At 47.3% G+C, this 15,978-nt stretch overlaps 1 protein-coding gene across 7 annotated transcripts in view; it reads left to right on the top strand.

The window, feature by feature from the left end:
• SZT2 (SZT2 subunit of KICSTOR complex) overlaps positions 1 to 15,978 on the top strand; it is an 804,663-nt gene that overhangs the window by 157,321 nt on the left and 631,364 nt on the right. For all 7 annotated transcript variants that reach the window (XM_078659317.1, XM_078659363.1, XM_078659315.1 and 4 more), the window contains exon 16: positions 3,431 to 3,667. In XM_078659317.1, the coding sequence (XP_078515443.1) occupies positions 3,431 to 3,667 (237 nt within the window). The remainder of the gene's footprint in view (positions 1 to 3,430; positions 3,668 to 15,978) is intronic.

Consider the following 15,978-nt stretch of genomic DNA (forward strand, 5'->3'; position numbering starts at 1 on the left):
ACAAGGGCACCCTTGTCGGGTACCCCGAGTAATTGAAAAAAAAGAAGAAGCCTGAGCATTGATACGAATACAAGCCTTGGGGGCTGCATACATAATAATAATAATAATAATCCACATTTGTATAGCGCACAATCACCCGTAAGGGTCTCTAGGCGCTGGGGGCCGTCGGGAAGATTAAGCAAGCTATTGCCCAGAGTCACATGGTGCTGGGCTAACCTGCCGCCGGAGCCGGGGATCGAACCGTGATCCCCAGAATCCAGCGTCAGTCGCCCTGGCCGCGGCGCCACACCTCTCCCTTTAAAGCGGTTAAAAAACCAGGACCAAATCCTCTTCTGGCCAAAATATTCCATAAATAAGCCCAAGCAACCCTATCAAAGGCCTTTTCAGCGTCTAATAAAACTACACCGATATTTGATCGGGTTGCTTGGGCCCAATACAGAAAAGTAATAAGACGACGATCATGGTCGGCCGTATCCCGGGCAGGAATAAAACCATGTTGATATTTGGAAACCAGTGGAGTAATGACACTGGAAAGTCACGAAGCCAGAATCTTGGAGAAAATTTTGCTATCTGCATTTATTAAATCGATAGGGCGGAAAGAAGATGGAGAGAGGGGAGGTTTATCCTTCTTTAGGAAGACCGTAATAATAGATTCTTCCCAAGAAGGGGGAGCAATGCCCAATTGAGCTGCTTTATATAAACAGACTAGCTCAGACTTTAAGATAAGTCGAAAAGTTCTAAAAAGCTCCAGGGGAATAGCGTCGGGCTCTACTGCTTTACCCGGTGCTAGCGACAAGAGAGATCATTCTATTTCCTCCCAAGTAATGGGTAATTCCAATTGCTCCCTCTCCTCTCCTGCCAAAGCAACATTATCAGTAGGATCTACAAAATCCGTTACCCCAGCTGCAAAATCCCCCACAACATCCTCTGTATATAATCTTGAGTAAAAATCGCTAAACACCCCAAGTATCTCTGAAGTATTATTAAAAGTTCTCCCTGAATCGTCCGTTATTTTATCTATGCTAGAAAAAACAGCCTTCTGCCTTAATCTCTTAGCCAAGTGCTTCCCTGAGTTCTCCCCCACTTCGTACACTTCTGATCTAAATGCCGCTAATTGTTGAGCAAGTTTCGTGGCAAACCCCTAATGGATTCTAACCTTTCGGACCAATAGTTCTCTAGAAATATTTTCAATATCAAGTTCCCCACTACATGCCCGCATAAATTGTATCTCAAGTTCTCTCAGCTTGTTCATCTCCTCTTTTTCTCTCTTCCGGATCTCCTTCTGTTTCTTCAACGAATAACTCAAGGTTTCCCCACGCACCCCACACTTAAACGTATCCCATACAACCTCAACGGGAGCTGATCCCCTATTATTTAAAAAAAACTCAGGGATCCACTTACTCATGTTTTCAATATAGCAGGGATCAAGAAGAAGTTTTCGCTCAAAGGACCATGGTTTCAGATTTTGTGAGAACTTTACATCAATAGACAATAGACATAACAATGGGGTTATGATCAGAGATCACTTTAGGAAGAACATTATACCCTAAATTTACAGAAGTATTGATAAGCCCTGCAGCAACAAAAAAGTAATCAAGCCTAAAATGCCTTTGATGTGGGGCGTAGAAAAACGTAGGCCCCAATATGCCCCCAGATCTAGAATACCCTACATGGATTAATCCAAATTCTTGAACCATACCTTTAACAGCTCTAAACACATTTTTCTTCCTACCAACAAAGGGGTTATTACTAGATATATCAAATGTCCCCTCCAAATGTAAGTTAAAGTCACCACAAAAAATTAATTGAGGTGACCATAAGGCTAGCTCAATACTTAACTGGTCTAGGGCCGAAGAATCATCAAAGTTTGACCCATAAACTGAGCAGATAGTCAATGTTACCGCACCAAGTTTCAATTCAACTATTACCCAACGACCCAATGGGTCCTCTTTAATTCTTCTAACCTGTCCCAGCCCAAATCGTTTCAAGATTGCAACCCCTCTTATGGTAGAACTCTGTCGAGAGCAGCCCACAACCTCTAACCCAAGATCCTTAAGCCAGCCTCCATTCTTCCAGGGCAGATGAATTTCTTGAATACATATTATATCCATTCTCATAGTTCTCAACATCTGACTCATTATGCCCCTTTTCCTGTTATCATTAAGCCCGCACACGTTCCATGAACAAATAGTAATTCTACCCATTTTCTTGTCTCTTTAACAGCCCAACACACTCCAACAAACTAGGGATACCATTGAATAACACAAATATATTAGAACAAAAAAAAACACAAGCACCAAATTTTGAGTCTTAATCTTAATTGAAACAGTCCGTTCCTTTGCTTTTCTTCCTTGCCCCCCAAACACTATCCCTTCCCCCCTTCCCCCCCTCCCCTCCCCCTCACCCCCCCACCCTCAAAGAACCCACCCAACCAAAGCGTAAGGACAAAGGTCCTGCTAGTATAGTGCATTATGAGAAGTGGAGCCTTCCCGGGTTCTTGAAGAGCATGTCACTTTTTATATAGTCTTAATGTCTTAATTAAGGCTACCTGTTTACCTTTATGTACACAGTGATTTGAAGGGGTTTGCATGTTAGATGCTGCAATTCATTTCTAAATCTGAAGCAATAACGGTGACATTCAGGAGAAAAATTACACCTCTGAAGTTTATTCATATAAAGATAACACCACCAACAGCCTCCAGTCTCTTCCTCACCCATCTCTCAAATGTCGCCACTCCTTTCTACCCTTCATGGAGCCTCCCACATTCTTACATGTCTAACATTCTATAGCTAAGAGAGACGACAGACTGCTGCATAACCCAAAGCCCACTACAATGACTTCATGACCTCGAGGATAATGAGATTCTGCACTGGATTTCCCACGAAAAACAAATTCTAGAGAGGTGTTTCCAGGCTCATTGCACACAGCGGGTCATTTTTAAGGGTGCTTGACTTCAATAACGATCCATGAGATGCAGAATCTGAACTACAGGTACATAACCTTCTCTTCTCTCTTAATAGCAAAGCCAGTCTGCTTTTGGGACATTAACAAATTCAAGGAGTACAACAAACTCTCCCATGCATAGGCCCATTAAATGACTTTGGACAAAGATGCACACGTTATCAACATGCTTTGAACGGTTGAATGAGTCAGATATTTGCTCTAAGGAGGATAATATTTTACACTTCTATAGAACATTTTTAAGTTCTTCTGCTCTGTGTGCTCATGTACAATCTGGTGCACCCTTTGATTATTTATGTTGGAGTCATCCAGAGACTCATTTCCAATAGATCGCTGATTCTCCTGGCCAGGAAATATTTTTGAAAAACGCAACATGCTAGTGTTTGTAATTTGTACCTGGGTCCTGTAAGAACAGTCTTACTTTTCTTATATGGTTGAGACATGATTCTTAATTTATGTTTTTGATAGATATGAGAAGCTGCCTTTGGACTACCGAACACCCTTCATCCTGAATCTGGAAAGCTTTGGGCAGCACCCTACCCTGTCAGGACCTCTCACCATGGCTGCCAACCGCACAGCTTCCTCAACACTCGCCTCACTGTCCCGGTACTTCTATCACCAGCGTTGGATCTGGTGCGTGCAGTCTGGGATGGCACCAGCAGTCCCTCTAACAGCGGTGGGCCAAATCCTTGCTACACTTACAGAGTAAGGAGAATCTTTACTTCCTTTATGGTGGTGGGAGATGGGTGCGGCAAGGAAGGGGTAGGTCTTTCTTTGTCAATTCAAGAAATATGCTTATTCACTGCCAAACCATGATTGATACATGTGGAGTATTGTCTTGTGATGTTTTCTTCTAGTACTTCATTCTCTTAATCCTTGCTGATCGTAGGTGTTTCCTGCTCTTTCTTCTTGCTGGTTGTTGTGTACACATTTCCTACAGGCATCATTCGCTCATGAATCAGTGATTCCTGGTGTCTTTCTGTTTGTATTCCATTCTTATACCAGTGGGATGATTTTTATGTTTGAGCTGTGATTTCTACTCACCTGTTATTGTTGGTTGTTTTGTGTTTATATTTTGCGCTGTCAACTTTTGTGAACCTTCATATATGTTGCATTAGTCTTGTTGATATTTGTTCTAGTAATATCAACTCCCACACATGGGTAGTTTTAGTATGTTATGAGCTTGTATTAGCTCTTCTGCTACTTTTGTGTTAGCGTATGCTTTAATGGTGATTGGTGCAGTTTTTACATTGGCTCTTCTCCCATTTTTGTTGCTAGTGTGTGCTTTAATTTTGTTTTCTGCTGTTAGCAATTATTACCCATTTTAATACCTTTGTTGTATTGGGGATGTTTTCAGCTGCTTGTACATGCCCTCCCCCTTAGTTACTTGCTTTGATGTTTTTCCAGGAATTTTCTATTATCATTCTGTTATTGGTGGTGTTTATACTGGCGTTTCCTGCTGTCATTTTGTGATTGTTTTGATAGAAGTTCTGATATCTTCTTCTCCCATTCCTTCGTTTCATGTCTGTGGTGATGTTTCCTGTTCTCAATGCTTGGGTGTTTGTATTGGTGGTTGAAAGTTTGTGCTCTATGTTCATGCTGTCATGCCCTTTGAGGATGGGTGTGAAAGTTTATCATACTCTTAGTAGTGGTTGTTCCTGAGCTTATCCCTGGCTGTTTGGTTGGTGCTGGTGATTCCTGTTCTATTTCCCAGGTTGCAGTGATATTTGTGGATGTGGGTGCCATCGTACTTCTTCTGTTATTTCGATGTTTGTGTTGATCTTTCTTGCTCTTGCCTTGTTTTTTATGTGCTTGTTCTTCCACCCAGCACAAACTGTTCAATTCATAGTCTAAGTCTGTATACTAAGAAAAACATTTGCCTGGACATGACACGCAAACGTACTCTTACAAGGCTTATAGAGTTGGGAAGGGTTTTTACAAGTAAAAAACACAAGGGTGCGATATGGTAGCACAGAAATTTAGAACAAGAGGGCCAATCAGGCTGGCTGATCCTATAAAAATGTTAAACCATCCCTTGCACTACAGAGGATTGTAGAAAGATCCTCTGCCCCTAGTTTTTCACCATTGAGTCTCTCATTGTATGGAATGATTAAGTTGTAGTCTAGTTCCTATATTCCCAATAGGCTCTGCGCATTGGAATAATATAAACAGCAGTGTAGACGTAGGACTGAGGTCGACTAGGTCTCTACTGACTATATTAGACTTAAGGTTTGCCAGCTAGCTCAGAGGTCACTAGAAACTTTCTCGAATGAACGAGGAGGAGTTTAACCTCTCTGGATAGACAAGAAGGGATTAGCTTCTGACAACCATAAAACATGACAACTTTGCTCCTTCAGAATAAGAGTGTATCTCTAGAGTCGTGTGAAAACAATAGACAGTTATTTCGCTCAGTCAATTGTGCATACTTAGTTTCACCAGAGTGCAGAGAAAAGAGAGACAGGCGTTTTCAATAAAAGGTGTAATTTATTGAGCAGTCTTCTTTCTCATGCAAGAGAAATGAATTGCCACGATTGCAATACTCGTAGTAAAGTAAAGTGCGTACAGTAAAAGGAGGATTATAAAATAATACTGTAAAAGCATTGATATGGTTTCTGAGCCATATGATACTTTAAAATAGATAAAATATATACATACATATATACATTGACTAACGTACTCAACTGTTGCTTCTAAATACGCCTACCCCGGTGTACCTGACCTAAGCCTAATACGTGGGAAGGAGTAAGTAAGTAGCAGTTTAAGTTAAGTTGGTTTTGCCAAGAATCTGACTCAAGAATTCTCTCTAAGGTTTTAGTCAGCTCCGTACTTGGGTAATAGAAAGCAGAGGTCTTGTATCTCTCTCTCAGGACTCGATATCCCAGTAACCCGCGAAGGTATCTGGAAACACCGGAGCTGGATTTCTCGGCAGGAGAAAAGACAGCGTCTCTCTCAGTGCGTCAAAGGGGAGGGGCAGCGTCCGTGGGCTCTCGCATCAGCTGGGCTCTCGGGCAAGTAGATAGCTGCTCTGCTCCAAAACCACCACCGTGTGTTTGCTTAAGGCAACGTTGGTATATTTATACCTGAAAGGTGCCGGGTTTGACGTAAGGTTGGACATAAGACGTCAATAAAGATGTCACTAAGAACTGGCCGTTCTTACAGTGCTTCACAGGAGTTCTAGGACGAAATCAATTGTTTAGAGAACTCGTTGTGCTTTCTAGGAGTCCGGGGAAGTAGCCTTGCTTAATGTGACTGCATGGGCTACGACTAAATATGGATATGATTCTTATGCCTTTATAGGGATATTATTTATTATAACCGTACAAGGGCATAAAATAGAAATATCGATTTAGGTTCCTAGATAAAAACACAATACCCACTCCACGATCTAATGTCCATCATTACTAAAACTAAGCAATAGTAAACATATAAAAGTGCATGTGTATTCCAACCCACCCCAAAATACATTCATTGCATTTGAAATGGTGCATACGAAATACACGAAAATGATTATTGGTACTGTACGCTATTCAAGCAGTGTAATCATTCAGAAAAATAAAAAATGCATATATATATATCAGCTGAATGATTTGCGAAATTTACACATGAAATGGCTCTTAATACAGAAAAGAAGGTTGAGACCATTCCATCACATATAAATACAGTTGCTGTAAATGTGCCAGAGGCAATATATTGTCTCTAGAGTTCCTAAAAATAGAAGCTCTGTTCTTTAAGAACAGTTCTACTTTAAGCAGAGTACAAGTGCTAGATAAAAGGTAAATATTTTGGAATTGGAAAAAAATAATTTTGCTTTCAGGGGAAGAAAATAATAGTTCCAAATATTTTCAGTAGCTTTTGTTTATCAAAGCTGAAGGCCGAATTCAGAGTTCAGGGAACGCTGTGTGCTTGTTGCTTAAAAAGTCATTCTTTTTGTTCAGGGGAGAACATCATTTCAGACACACTTTCAAAAAAGTGGTCTACCGCTTCAGGTGAAAGTTCGACCAAGTTTGAAAATGCCGCAACAGTGCAGTCTTGAGCATGATTGCTATCGTTGATGTCAGGATCAGCAATGCTCACAGAAGGTCGCACCTGGGTGATGCTGCTCTCATCTCGTACTTCACTACCCCCTAATCGTAGTGGTGAAGTCTCAACGAATGCCGTCATCAGAATCGGTAGCCGCTGGGGACAACACGATGCATGAGCCGTTATAGGACTTAGCAAAGTATCTGTATCCAATGGTACTGCTGATGGTAGTGTAAGACAGATGTCCAACACGCATTCTTCTCCGCATAGCATACATCGAAGCACAGGTAAGATGCAATTCTGCCAGATGGGTCTGAATGAAAGAAACCAGATCATATTCAGATCTCTTAGCCGGGCTAATCCAAGGACTTTAGTTATGCGGTCCCGATAGCGTATAGCTAGGATCGTTTCTTCCATCATTGCTGGAGTCTTGTCTGCGACTTGGCTTGCCATATCGGAGCAGAAGTATCAAAAATAAAATTCCTGCTACGAGTCCCAAAAGGATTGGTAGGCGCCAAAGACAGAATGGACAAAATTAGGAAAAATGCCCAGAACTGTTTTGAAGGGTGTTAACAGTCCCGAAAAAATTGTCTTAAATACATGTGGGATACCACTGGTATCTGACATATTTAGGATTTGGCTTAGCATTTCTGCGAAATGCACGGGGCAATTTGTTGATAAAAGGCTATGTATCTCTGCCATTGTCCTTGCAACTTGCAGATCATACGTTTCTTTTGATGACGTTAAGGGCACAGTTGTCTGTAAAAGAACAGACTTTATTCTGCTTAAAGTATCAATTCGAATAGAAGAGATATTCAAAGAAGGCCAAATTGTTGCCTCCGCATCTGGAGTGCTGTTTGGCTACAATACTTGGATACAGCAAGTGACCATGGAACTAACGCTGACGAGATAGGCTTTTCCTGGCACCATGCCACAACAGCTGTGGTCCACTATTAGAACATAACTCCCGTTAAAGAATGGCTCTATTCGTGTTGCAGGTGTGCCGTGCTGGTGACATGAAAGGTTATTTGAAGTCCCCTCACAGGCCCCATGCAAGTTAATGCCTTGACACAGAAGTATACCACTTAGTGAATGTTTACAATTGTTACTACTAAGAAATACATTCTGTTTCTTTTCACTGTAACATGTGTGAGTATAAGGTAATTTCCATGATGACTTAATGTACCCTTTACCCAACCTTTCATACTGGCCCGCTGGTATATACTCTTGGCAGTATTTAAATTGGAAAGTTGTTATCGGAATTGTTATTATTCCGTGTATTATCCATTCAATGACAGGTCTTTCTGACATTGTCAATGGTAATCTCTCAAGTTTTTCAATGCTCAGAATCGTATAGTCTGCTCCTTTTTTTTTTTTTTGTGTTCCATCATAATGATTTATTATTTTTTTTTTTAATTTATTTTTATTGTTGCATCGATAAGCATATGCATAGAGATAGTCATCTGCTGGCGTGGCGTCAACATTCCGCCACTGTCAGCCGTTTGCGCAACTTTTTTGGTTCTACAACTCCTAGTTTGCATTGTGTGTGCATAACTTTAACAAAAAACAGGTATGACAAAAAGCAGCATACACCCCTCTACTCCCCCCCCCCCCCCTCCCCCCATCACAAAGCACAAACAGTACATCATCCTATTCTTGGACTCGTGTCCACCACCTTCAGTAGTGTGTCTATTCGGTGCTCTCACAGTCCGCACGGTTACCTCTGTTAGTTCTGTAGTGATCTCGGTCACCCCACCCCCGGGCTCCCCCCCCTTGTTGCCCACACTCCAATCCATGGTATTGCCTCCATTTTGCCCATACTCTCCGGAACTTTTTGGGGCAGCCTCTAGCTTTATAAGTTACTCTTTCTGCCGCCATATATAAGTCCAAGCCCCTCCTCCATTCCTCTATGTCAGGCGTTTCCGTTGCCCCCAGTACTTTGCAATATCCCTTTTTGCCACCACCAATGCGAGCACCAGAAAGATAAGCAGGGGACGTGGCAGGTCCACCTCGTTTGTCATGCCTAATAGTGCCAATTTAGGGTCTCGCGACAAAGTCACCCCTAGGACCTCCCCTAGCTCCGTGAATATGTGTGACCAATATGTTTGTATTCTGTCGCATGCCCAGATCGTGTGGTAAAAGTCCCCTTGCTGGTGGCGGCATCTGAGGCAGGCCGAGCCCTCTAGTCTCCCCATTTTAAGGAGTCGTACCCTGTCAAAATAAGTTCTGTGGAGCACATTCAGCTGGATGAGGCGTAGTCTCGATTTAATCGCCACCTCCCGGGGATGCATTAGGACGATCTCCCAGTCCAGATCTTCCATTTCTCCCACTTCCGCCTCCCACACGCTCCTTAGCCCTGCCAAGTCGCCTAACATATTATTTGTCAAAGTTTTATATGTGAGGGATACCGCCTGACCCATAATCTGTTCCTGAAGCAGCCTACCCTCCAATGGTGCATATTCCGGGATCTCCGCGAGCGTGATGTTTTGGACCCTCCATGCATGCCGCAACTGTGTGTATTTGAAGAGTTGTGTGTAGTGCAACCCAAATTCAGTCCTAAGGACCTGGAAGGACTTCAGCTCCCCCTTTGCAATCACGTCCCCATTAGTTGAGATGCCTATGTCATCCCACCTTCGGAAGCCGCGCAGCTTACTGAGTTCTTTTAACCATTGACAGTGCCATAGCGGCGTCTGTCGGGTATGTTTCCTTTCCCACCCCATCCTCCATGCATGCCGCAACTGTGTGTATTTGAAGAGTTGTGTGTAGTGCAACCCAAATTCAGTCCTAAGGACCTGGAAGGACTTCAGCTCCCCCTTTGCAATCACGTCCCCATTAGTTGAGATGCCTATGTCATCCCACCTTCGGAGTTCTTTTAACCATTGACAGTGCCATAGCGGCGTCTGTCGGGTATGTTTCCTTTCCCACCCCATTCGCCTTGTAGCCTTGGTCCAGGCGTTCAGTGTGATTACCGTTGCCGGTAGAAGCGGTGTCCGCACCGCACCCCCGTAGAGAAAGTACAATGGGTTTTTAGTGGACATTTTGAACCTTTCCAACGCATAGGTCGGGTGGTCTGCTGGGGCGTGCAGCCAATCATTTATTGGTGTTAGGTGTTCCGCCCAATAGTAGGCCTCTAGGTTGGGGAGTGAAATCCCTCCACTATATTGATGGCACTGGAGCGTCGACAGGGCCACTCGCAGCTGCTTCCCCAGCCACAGAAAAGTACGAAGGTCCGCGTGAATTTTGGGTATCGTCTTGGCCGGGAGAGGGTAATACTCGTTTTGGAGCGCATATAGGAACTTAGGGAGGACAATCATTTTGTACATTGCCGCCCGGCCTAGTAGGGTGAGCGGCAGCTGCCTCCACCTGGTCATATCCGCCACTGCGCTCTCCATTATCCGCTCTATATTTTTACTGAACGAAAGTTTCCCATCTAGGGTAATGTAAGTACCCAGGTACTGGAATCCCTCCGAGGTATTGACCAGTTGCTCCGGTAGGTTCCCCCCTCGGTCCAGTCCCTGTGGATCATAGAGGACCGATTTGTGCCAGTTTATGGTATGACCCGCCCTCGCACCTTAGCCATCCAACTCCCGGAACAGCTCCGGGACTGTAGTTTCAGGTTCGGTGATGAACAGCAACACGTCATCAGCGTATAATGATATTTTTTCTTGTGCGGAGGCTGAGATTTCCCGGGAGAAGCCACAGATCTCTGGGTTCTGTCTTATCTTTGCCGCCAAAATTTCGATGGTGAGTGTGAATAGAAGGGGGGACAGCGGGCAACCCTGGCGTGTACCCCTTTCGATCCGGAATTCGCGGGACAACCTCCCATTTACCCGAACCCGCGCCCTCGGCGCCGTGTACAGGAGCTGAACCCATTTCTGGAATTTCGGGCCAAGGCCAACCCTCTGTAGCGCCGCCATCAGAAATGGCCAGTGTACCGCGTTGAACGCCTTCTCAGCGTCGAGGGAAAGGAACCAATGGGGCTCACGCCTTTCCTTGACTTCTTGCAACCAATTGTGCGCGCGTCGGAGGTTCAACTTGGTCGCCCTATCCGGCAGGAACCCCGGCTGGTCCATGTGTATGAGTTCTGGGATGACCGACCGCAAGCGCTTAGCTAGAATGGTCGCTATAATCTTCACCTCCATATTAAGGAGGGAGATGGAACGGTACGAGGCACACTCATCTTTCGGCTTGTCCTCCTTATAGATCGGGACGATCGTAGCCAGGGCGAGGTCCGGTGGTAAGCTCCCCACCTGATAGGCCTCCGTGAAGAGGGTTTTAAGGTGTCGTGTCAATAGATCAGTCGTCCTCTTAAAAAATTCCGCCGGAAAACCATTCAGCCCAGGTGTTTTCCCTGGTTTCAGTGCGGCTATGGCGTCAGATATGTCCTCCAGTGTTACCTCTGCCTCCAGAGCTGTGCATGCTTCGGAGGACAGTGAGGGCACCTCCGTGCGTCCTATGTATTGCAGCGCGTCCTCACTAGTACCCAGGTTTTTAGCCTCATAGAAGTGTTCATAATGCGACGCAAACACGTTCGCTATCGCCTCATCTGTGTGTACCTGTCTTCCCTCCGCCGATTTGATCTGGTCCACCCACCTTGCCGCCCTTTCTGCTGAGCCAAGCCAGGAGTTTGCCTGACTTATCCCCAACGTCATATAGACGGTGGAGGGTCGCCAAGGATTGGGTCCGTGCCTCGTTGGAGACCACCTCCCTGTAGCTCCTTTGGGTATCTAGCAGTTGTCGGAGAGTCCCTACATCCTTCCGCGTTTGATACTCCGCCTCTAAGGCCAAGATTGTTGTTTCCAGGCCCGCCACCTCGGCCTGTTTCGTTCGTCGTACCTCCCCCAACCTACTCTGTACTCTATCCCGTAGGACCGGTTTCATTGCCTCCCAGAAGGTGACCCCTGAGTCGACTGTTCCTTCGTTCTCAGCCACATACACCCTAATGTCAGCTCCGATGCCACGTATTATCTCCGGTGTTTGAAGGTCCCACACCGCTAAACGCCATTCAGCTCCCCCACTCCCCCTCACCCGTCCCATCTGCACATATAGGGGAGAGTGATCCGAGATACCCCTCGCTTTGTATTCCGCCACGTCATCCGCTGTTAGGTACTGTCTCGATGCGAATATATAGTCTAGCCTCGAAAAGACCCTATGTGCCCCTGAGTAGAAAGAGTAAGCTGTCTGCGCAGGGTGGAGCCACCTCCAAATGTCAGTGAGTCCTATGTCAGTCATCTGTTGTGCCAAAGCCGATCGTGCCCCCCCTCTACGCGCAGTCCCTGTACGGTCCTGTACTTCACACATAACGTCATTAAAGTCGCCACCCACTACTTGTATGGTATCCGCTGTATCCATTAGAATGGAGGTGATTGCTTTGAGTGTGCGTGCCTGGAGTTTCGGCGGAGCATAGACCGAAATTATAATGTCCCTTGCACTCCCACATACGTCCCCTGGGGGTCCAGCCAAGTGCGCGTAATGCCAAACGGGGCTGTTTTTTTAATTAGTATCGCCACCCCTCTGGAACCCGACGTGTACCCTGCATGTGCCAGTACCTCATGGCGTCCTCTCGCTATGAACGCACATTTAGTGCCTCTAAGATGTGTCTCCTGCAGCAGAATGATATCCGGTGCTACTCTCTTGAGGTATGCATTCACCAGTCCCCTCTTGATCTTCGACCCCAGGCCATTCACATTCCATGTTAAGATTGTGACTCCCTGGTCACCCTGTTGTGGGACGGCTAATGTACTTGCCATTGTGTAACGTGACCCTCTTTCATGGAGTGTCCCTGTGATGGATGTGTGGTATGGTGTATCAAGGTGTGCTGCTGCGTCTTCCTAACTGTCGCCCTCCTCCTCCACCTAACCCTCCCGTTCCCCAACTTGAGAGAGCTCGAAAAACTTCCCCCACTCCCACCCTCCTCCCCACCTCCTTCCCCATCCAGTCGCATCCTAACGTAGGACCAAACTATCCGCGGGAGAAGGCCTGTCGCCCTCCCACGCATCCCTCCCTTCACAAACCAAAAAACAGTAAGAGAAACTTAAAGAACAGAGAAGGGCGTGTCAACTTGCGTGCTCCTATATGTCGAGCTGCCATCTCCAACGTCCCAGAGCACTATCGTTCAAGATTGTGAGTCTTGTGTGTCCATTACGGGAGCACTGGACTGCCCCGAGGAATCCTGCTCCAAATGTTGAATTTCCTTGACTAGTGGGTGGACAGATTCCCCCACTTCCTCCTCTCCCTCTCCTCCAGATGCGCGGCCCTCCAATTCCTCCTCGTCGTCTCCTTCTGAGCGGATTCCATTCCGCAAGCAACTGAACCTTGAGCCCGCCACTGAGTCGTTTCCTGGTGAAGTCGATCTACCTCCTCTCTTGTCACCCGCGCCATGGTTCTGGTACGGTGTCGCCGGTGTCTGCTTCCTCACCCTTCGCGATTTCCGTCGCTGTGGTTTCGGCAACTCCCAGCGCGTCCTTTCCCGTAGCGATCTATCTAGTACTTCTCGCTTCACGACCTCTCTGCTGTTCAGTATAGGGCGTTCCTCGAACCACTGCCACGCATCCTCCGGGTGGGAAAAAAAGATGGACTTGTCTTTGTAGAGCACCTTGAGCTTAGCGGGGAAAAGGAGCATGTATGTAATGTTCAAGGTCCTCAGCTTTGCCTTCACTGAGTCGACCGAGCGGCGCTGTTTCAAAACTTCCTGGCTGTAGTCCGGGAATATCATGATGGTCGCATTCTCCGAACGTATCTCCCCCATCTTTCTGGCTTCTCTCAAGATCAGATCTCTGTCCGCAAAGTTCAAGAAGCGCGCTATGACCGTCCTCGGTCTCGTCCCTTCCGGAGGTTTAGCCAGGAGGGCCCTGTGAGCTCTTTTCAATGATAAAACACGGGGCAACTGTGCCGCCGGAAGGTGGTCTTCAACCAAGCGTGGAGGAATGAGGACATGTTCGTCCCCTCAATTCCCTCTCTAAATCCCACGAAACGAAGGTTGTTGCTTCTCGATCTATTTTCAGCATCATCCACCTTCCACTGCAGCTGGCGGTGCGAGGCCTGCAACTCCGCCATATCTTTCTTCAAGGCGGATATCGACGCATCATTTTCGCTGATTCTCGTTTCGGTCGCCGTCACCCTATCGGACAGTTTCCGAAAGTCTTGCCGCAGCAGTGTGACCTCGGAGCCCACTTCCCCGATCTTCACCTCAGGGCCGCCCGAGACTCCTGAATGTCCGTTCTGGACGCCTGGATGGCCTCCATCAACAAGGCCGTGTCCGTCCGTGCCCCGGATGCCTCCGACTGAGGCTCCGCTGTGTGTCTTGGCACCGCAAAGTTGTCCATGGGGCCTTGTTTCGTGGTTTTAGGGATCAAGTCTCTTTTCCCCATGGCTGTCTGCTCCTCGGGTGGGGACCCCCGTATCAGGACGTAGGCCTCAGACCTCTGGCGCGCCGATCTTATGGCTGGGGCCGAGCGGGGGGGGGGGGGGTGTTTTCCTTCTCCTTGTGCCGGTGTATCGTGGATTACGTACACCTCCAGCCTCCCGCGTCGACTACCCCTCTGCTAGTAGCGGACGAGGCCCCCTCTGTATGCACCTTTCACCGCTCTCTGGGCCCGTTCCTGTGTGTCCCTACAGGCGGTCACGGAGCGAGAGCGACCCCTTCGCTCCTTCCCCCCCGCCCAAGAGGGGTTCAGCGCCGCCAGATGCCCAGGACTTCCTCACCCGTCTCCACCTCTGGCCCTCCGGGTCCCTCTCCAGACGGCCGGCCAATCAGGAGGTCGAGCGATCAGCCCTCCGGAGGGAGGCGGGGGCCCGATCTCAGATCCCTCACCGCCGTCCAGGTGTCCCCGTGGCTTTCGGCCCCCTCAGGCATCATCTGAGCACCGCCGCCATGCTGGTGAAGGCATCAGGGACTTTGTCAAAGGGCCCCCTGTTACTCCTGTGTCTCTCGGCCCCTGTTGGGATAGCCTCCCTTCTGGAATCACACCGGAGCTCTCTCGCTCCCCGACCCGGCAGTCTGCTGGTCGCGCGGCAAGGGGGGGGTGGCAGTGACGGCCCCGGGAGTCCCCTTACCGGCTCTGGTTCGCGCCGGCCGCCATCTTGGTAAAGGCGGCCGGTCTCCGGTGATTCTCTTTTCGCCCCTCCGTGTTCCGGGCTGCCAGCACCGCGGACAGGCTCCTGTGCAGTGCCGTCCCAGGCAGCGGGTTTCGGCCCTGCCGGGTCTCGGGCGGGTCTCTAGGCGCTTCGGTGATTATCAGGCGCCGCGGCCGCCATCTTGGCCGCACAGGGTCGCGCCGAGTCGGCACTCTATTCTTGAATTTCTGCGTGCCCCAGCGTAGTACTTGCAACACAAGCACCCTCGCCAGCTCCCAGGACTTTGCGGCACCCGCTGGTCAGTTTTGTGCTTCGTGGGGAATAGTTTCACGGCGGATCTGGGTGCAGCTCGACAGGAGCTCCGGCAAGGCACTTCCTAACCGTCCATGCTGCTGGCCACGCCCCCTAGTCTGCTCCTTTTTGTGCCAAACTGATTTGTTTATCAGTAAGGTTAAAGATAGAAAATAATGACGTTGTGTTGATTAAACGCCATGGTACGTAGCCTGAACTCAGATTTTGCAACGTCCAGCCAAGCTGTACAATAGAACGTAATTGGGACTGACCATGTTGTAACATTAGTAAGTCCTGCTCTATTATATCAATAGCAGATGATACAATACTGTCCAGTGAATATATTCTGGAGGACAGAGTCATTAACCCATTGTCCACAACAGAAAGTGATTTTTCCAAATTAATACGGTCAATTTCCCGTATTTTTTCTGCTGTTTCAATTTGCATTACTTTCCAAGCTTCGTTGTACGCAGCGTATACACCGGCCGCTATGAAACGTTTTTGACGCTGTTTGCGTGGTCCCATTATGAAATCACACAAGTCAGCACCGTCTTTAAGTAAAGTCAAGTGTTGCTTAATTTCAGCCAGTGTGGATTTCTGTAGCCATTCGAGGCAGAGTTTCCCTACAC

This window comes from Lissotriton helveticus, chromosome 1_1, assembly GCF_964261635.1.
Source record: "Lissotriton helveticus chromosome 1_1, aLisHel1.1, whole genome shotgun sequence".
In the NCBI taxonomy this organism is placed as follows: Eukaryota; Metazoa; Chordata; class Amphibia; order Caudata; family Salamandridae; genus Lissotriton; species Lissotriton helveticus.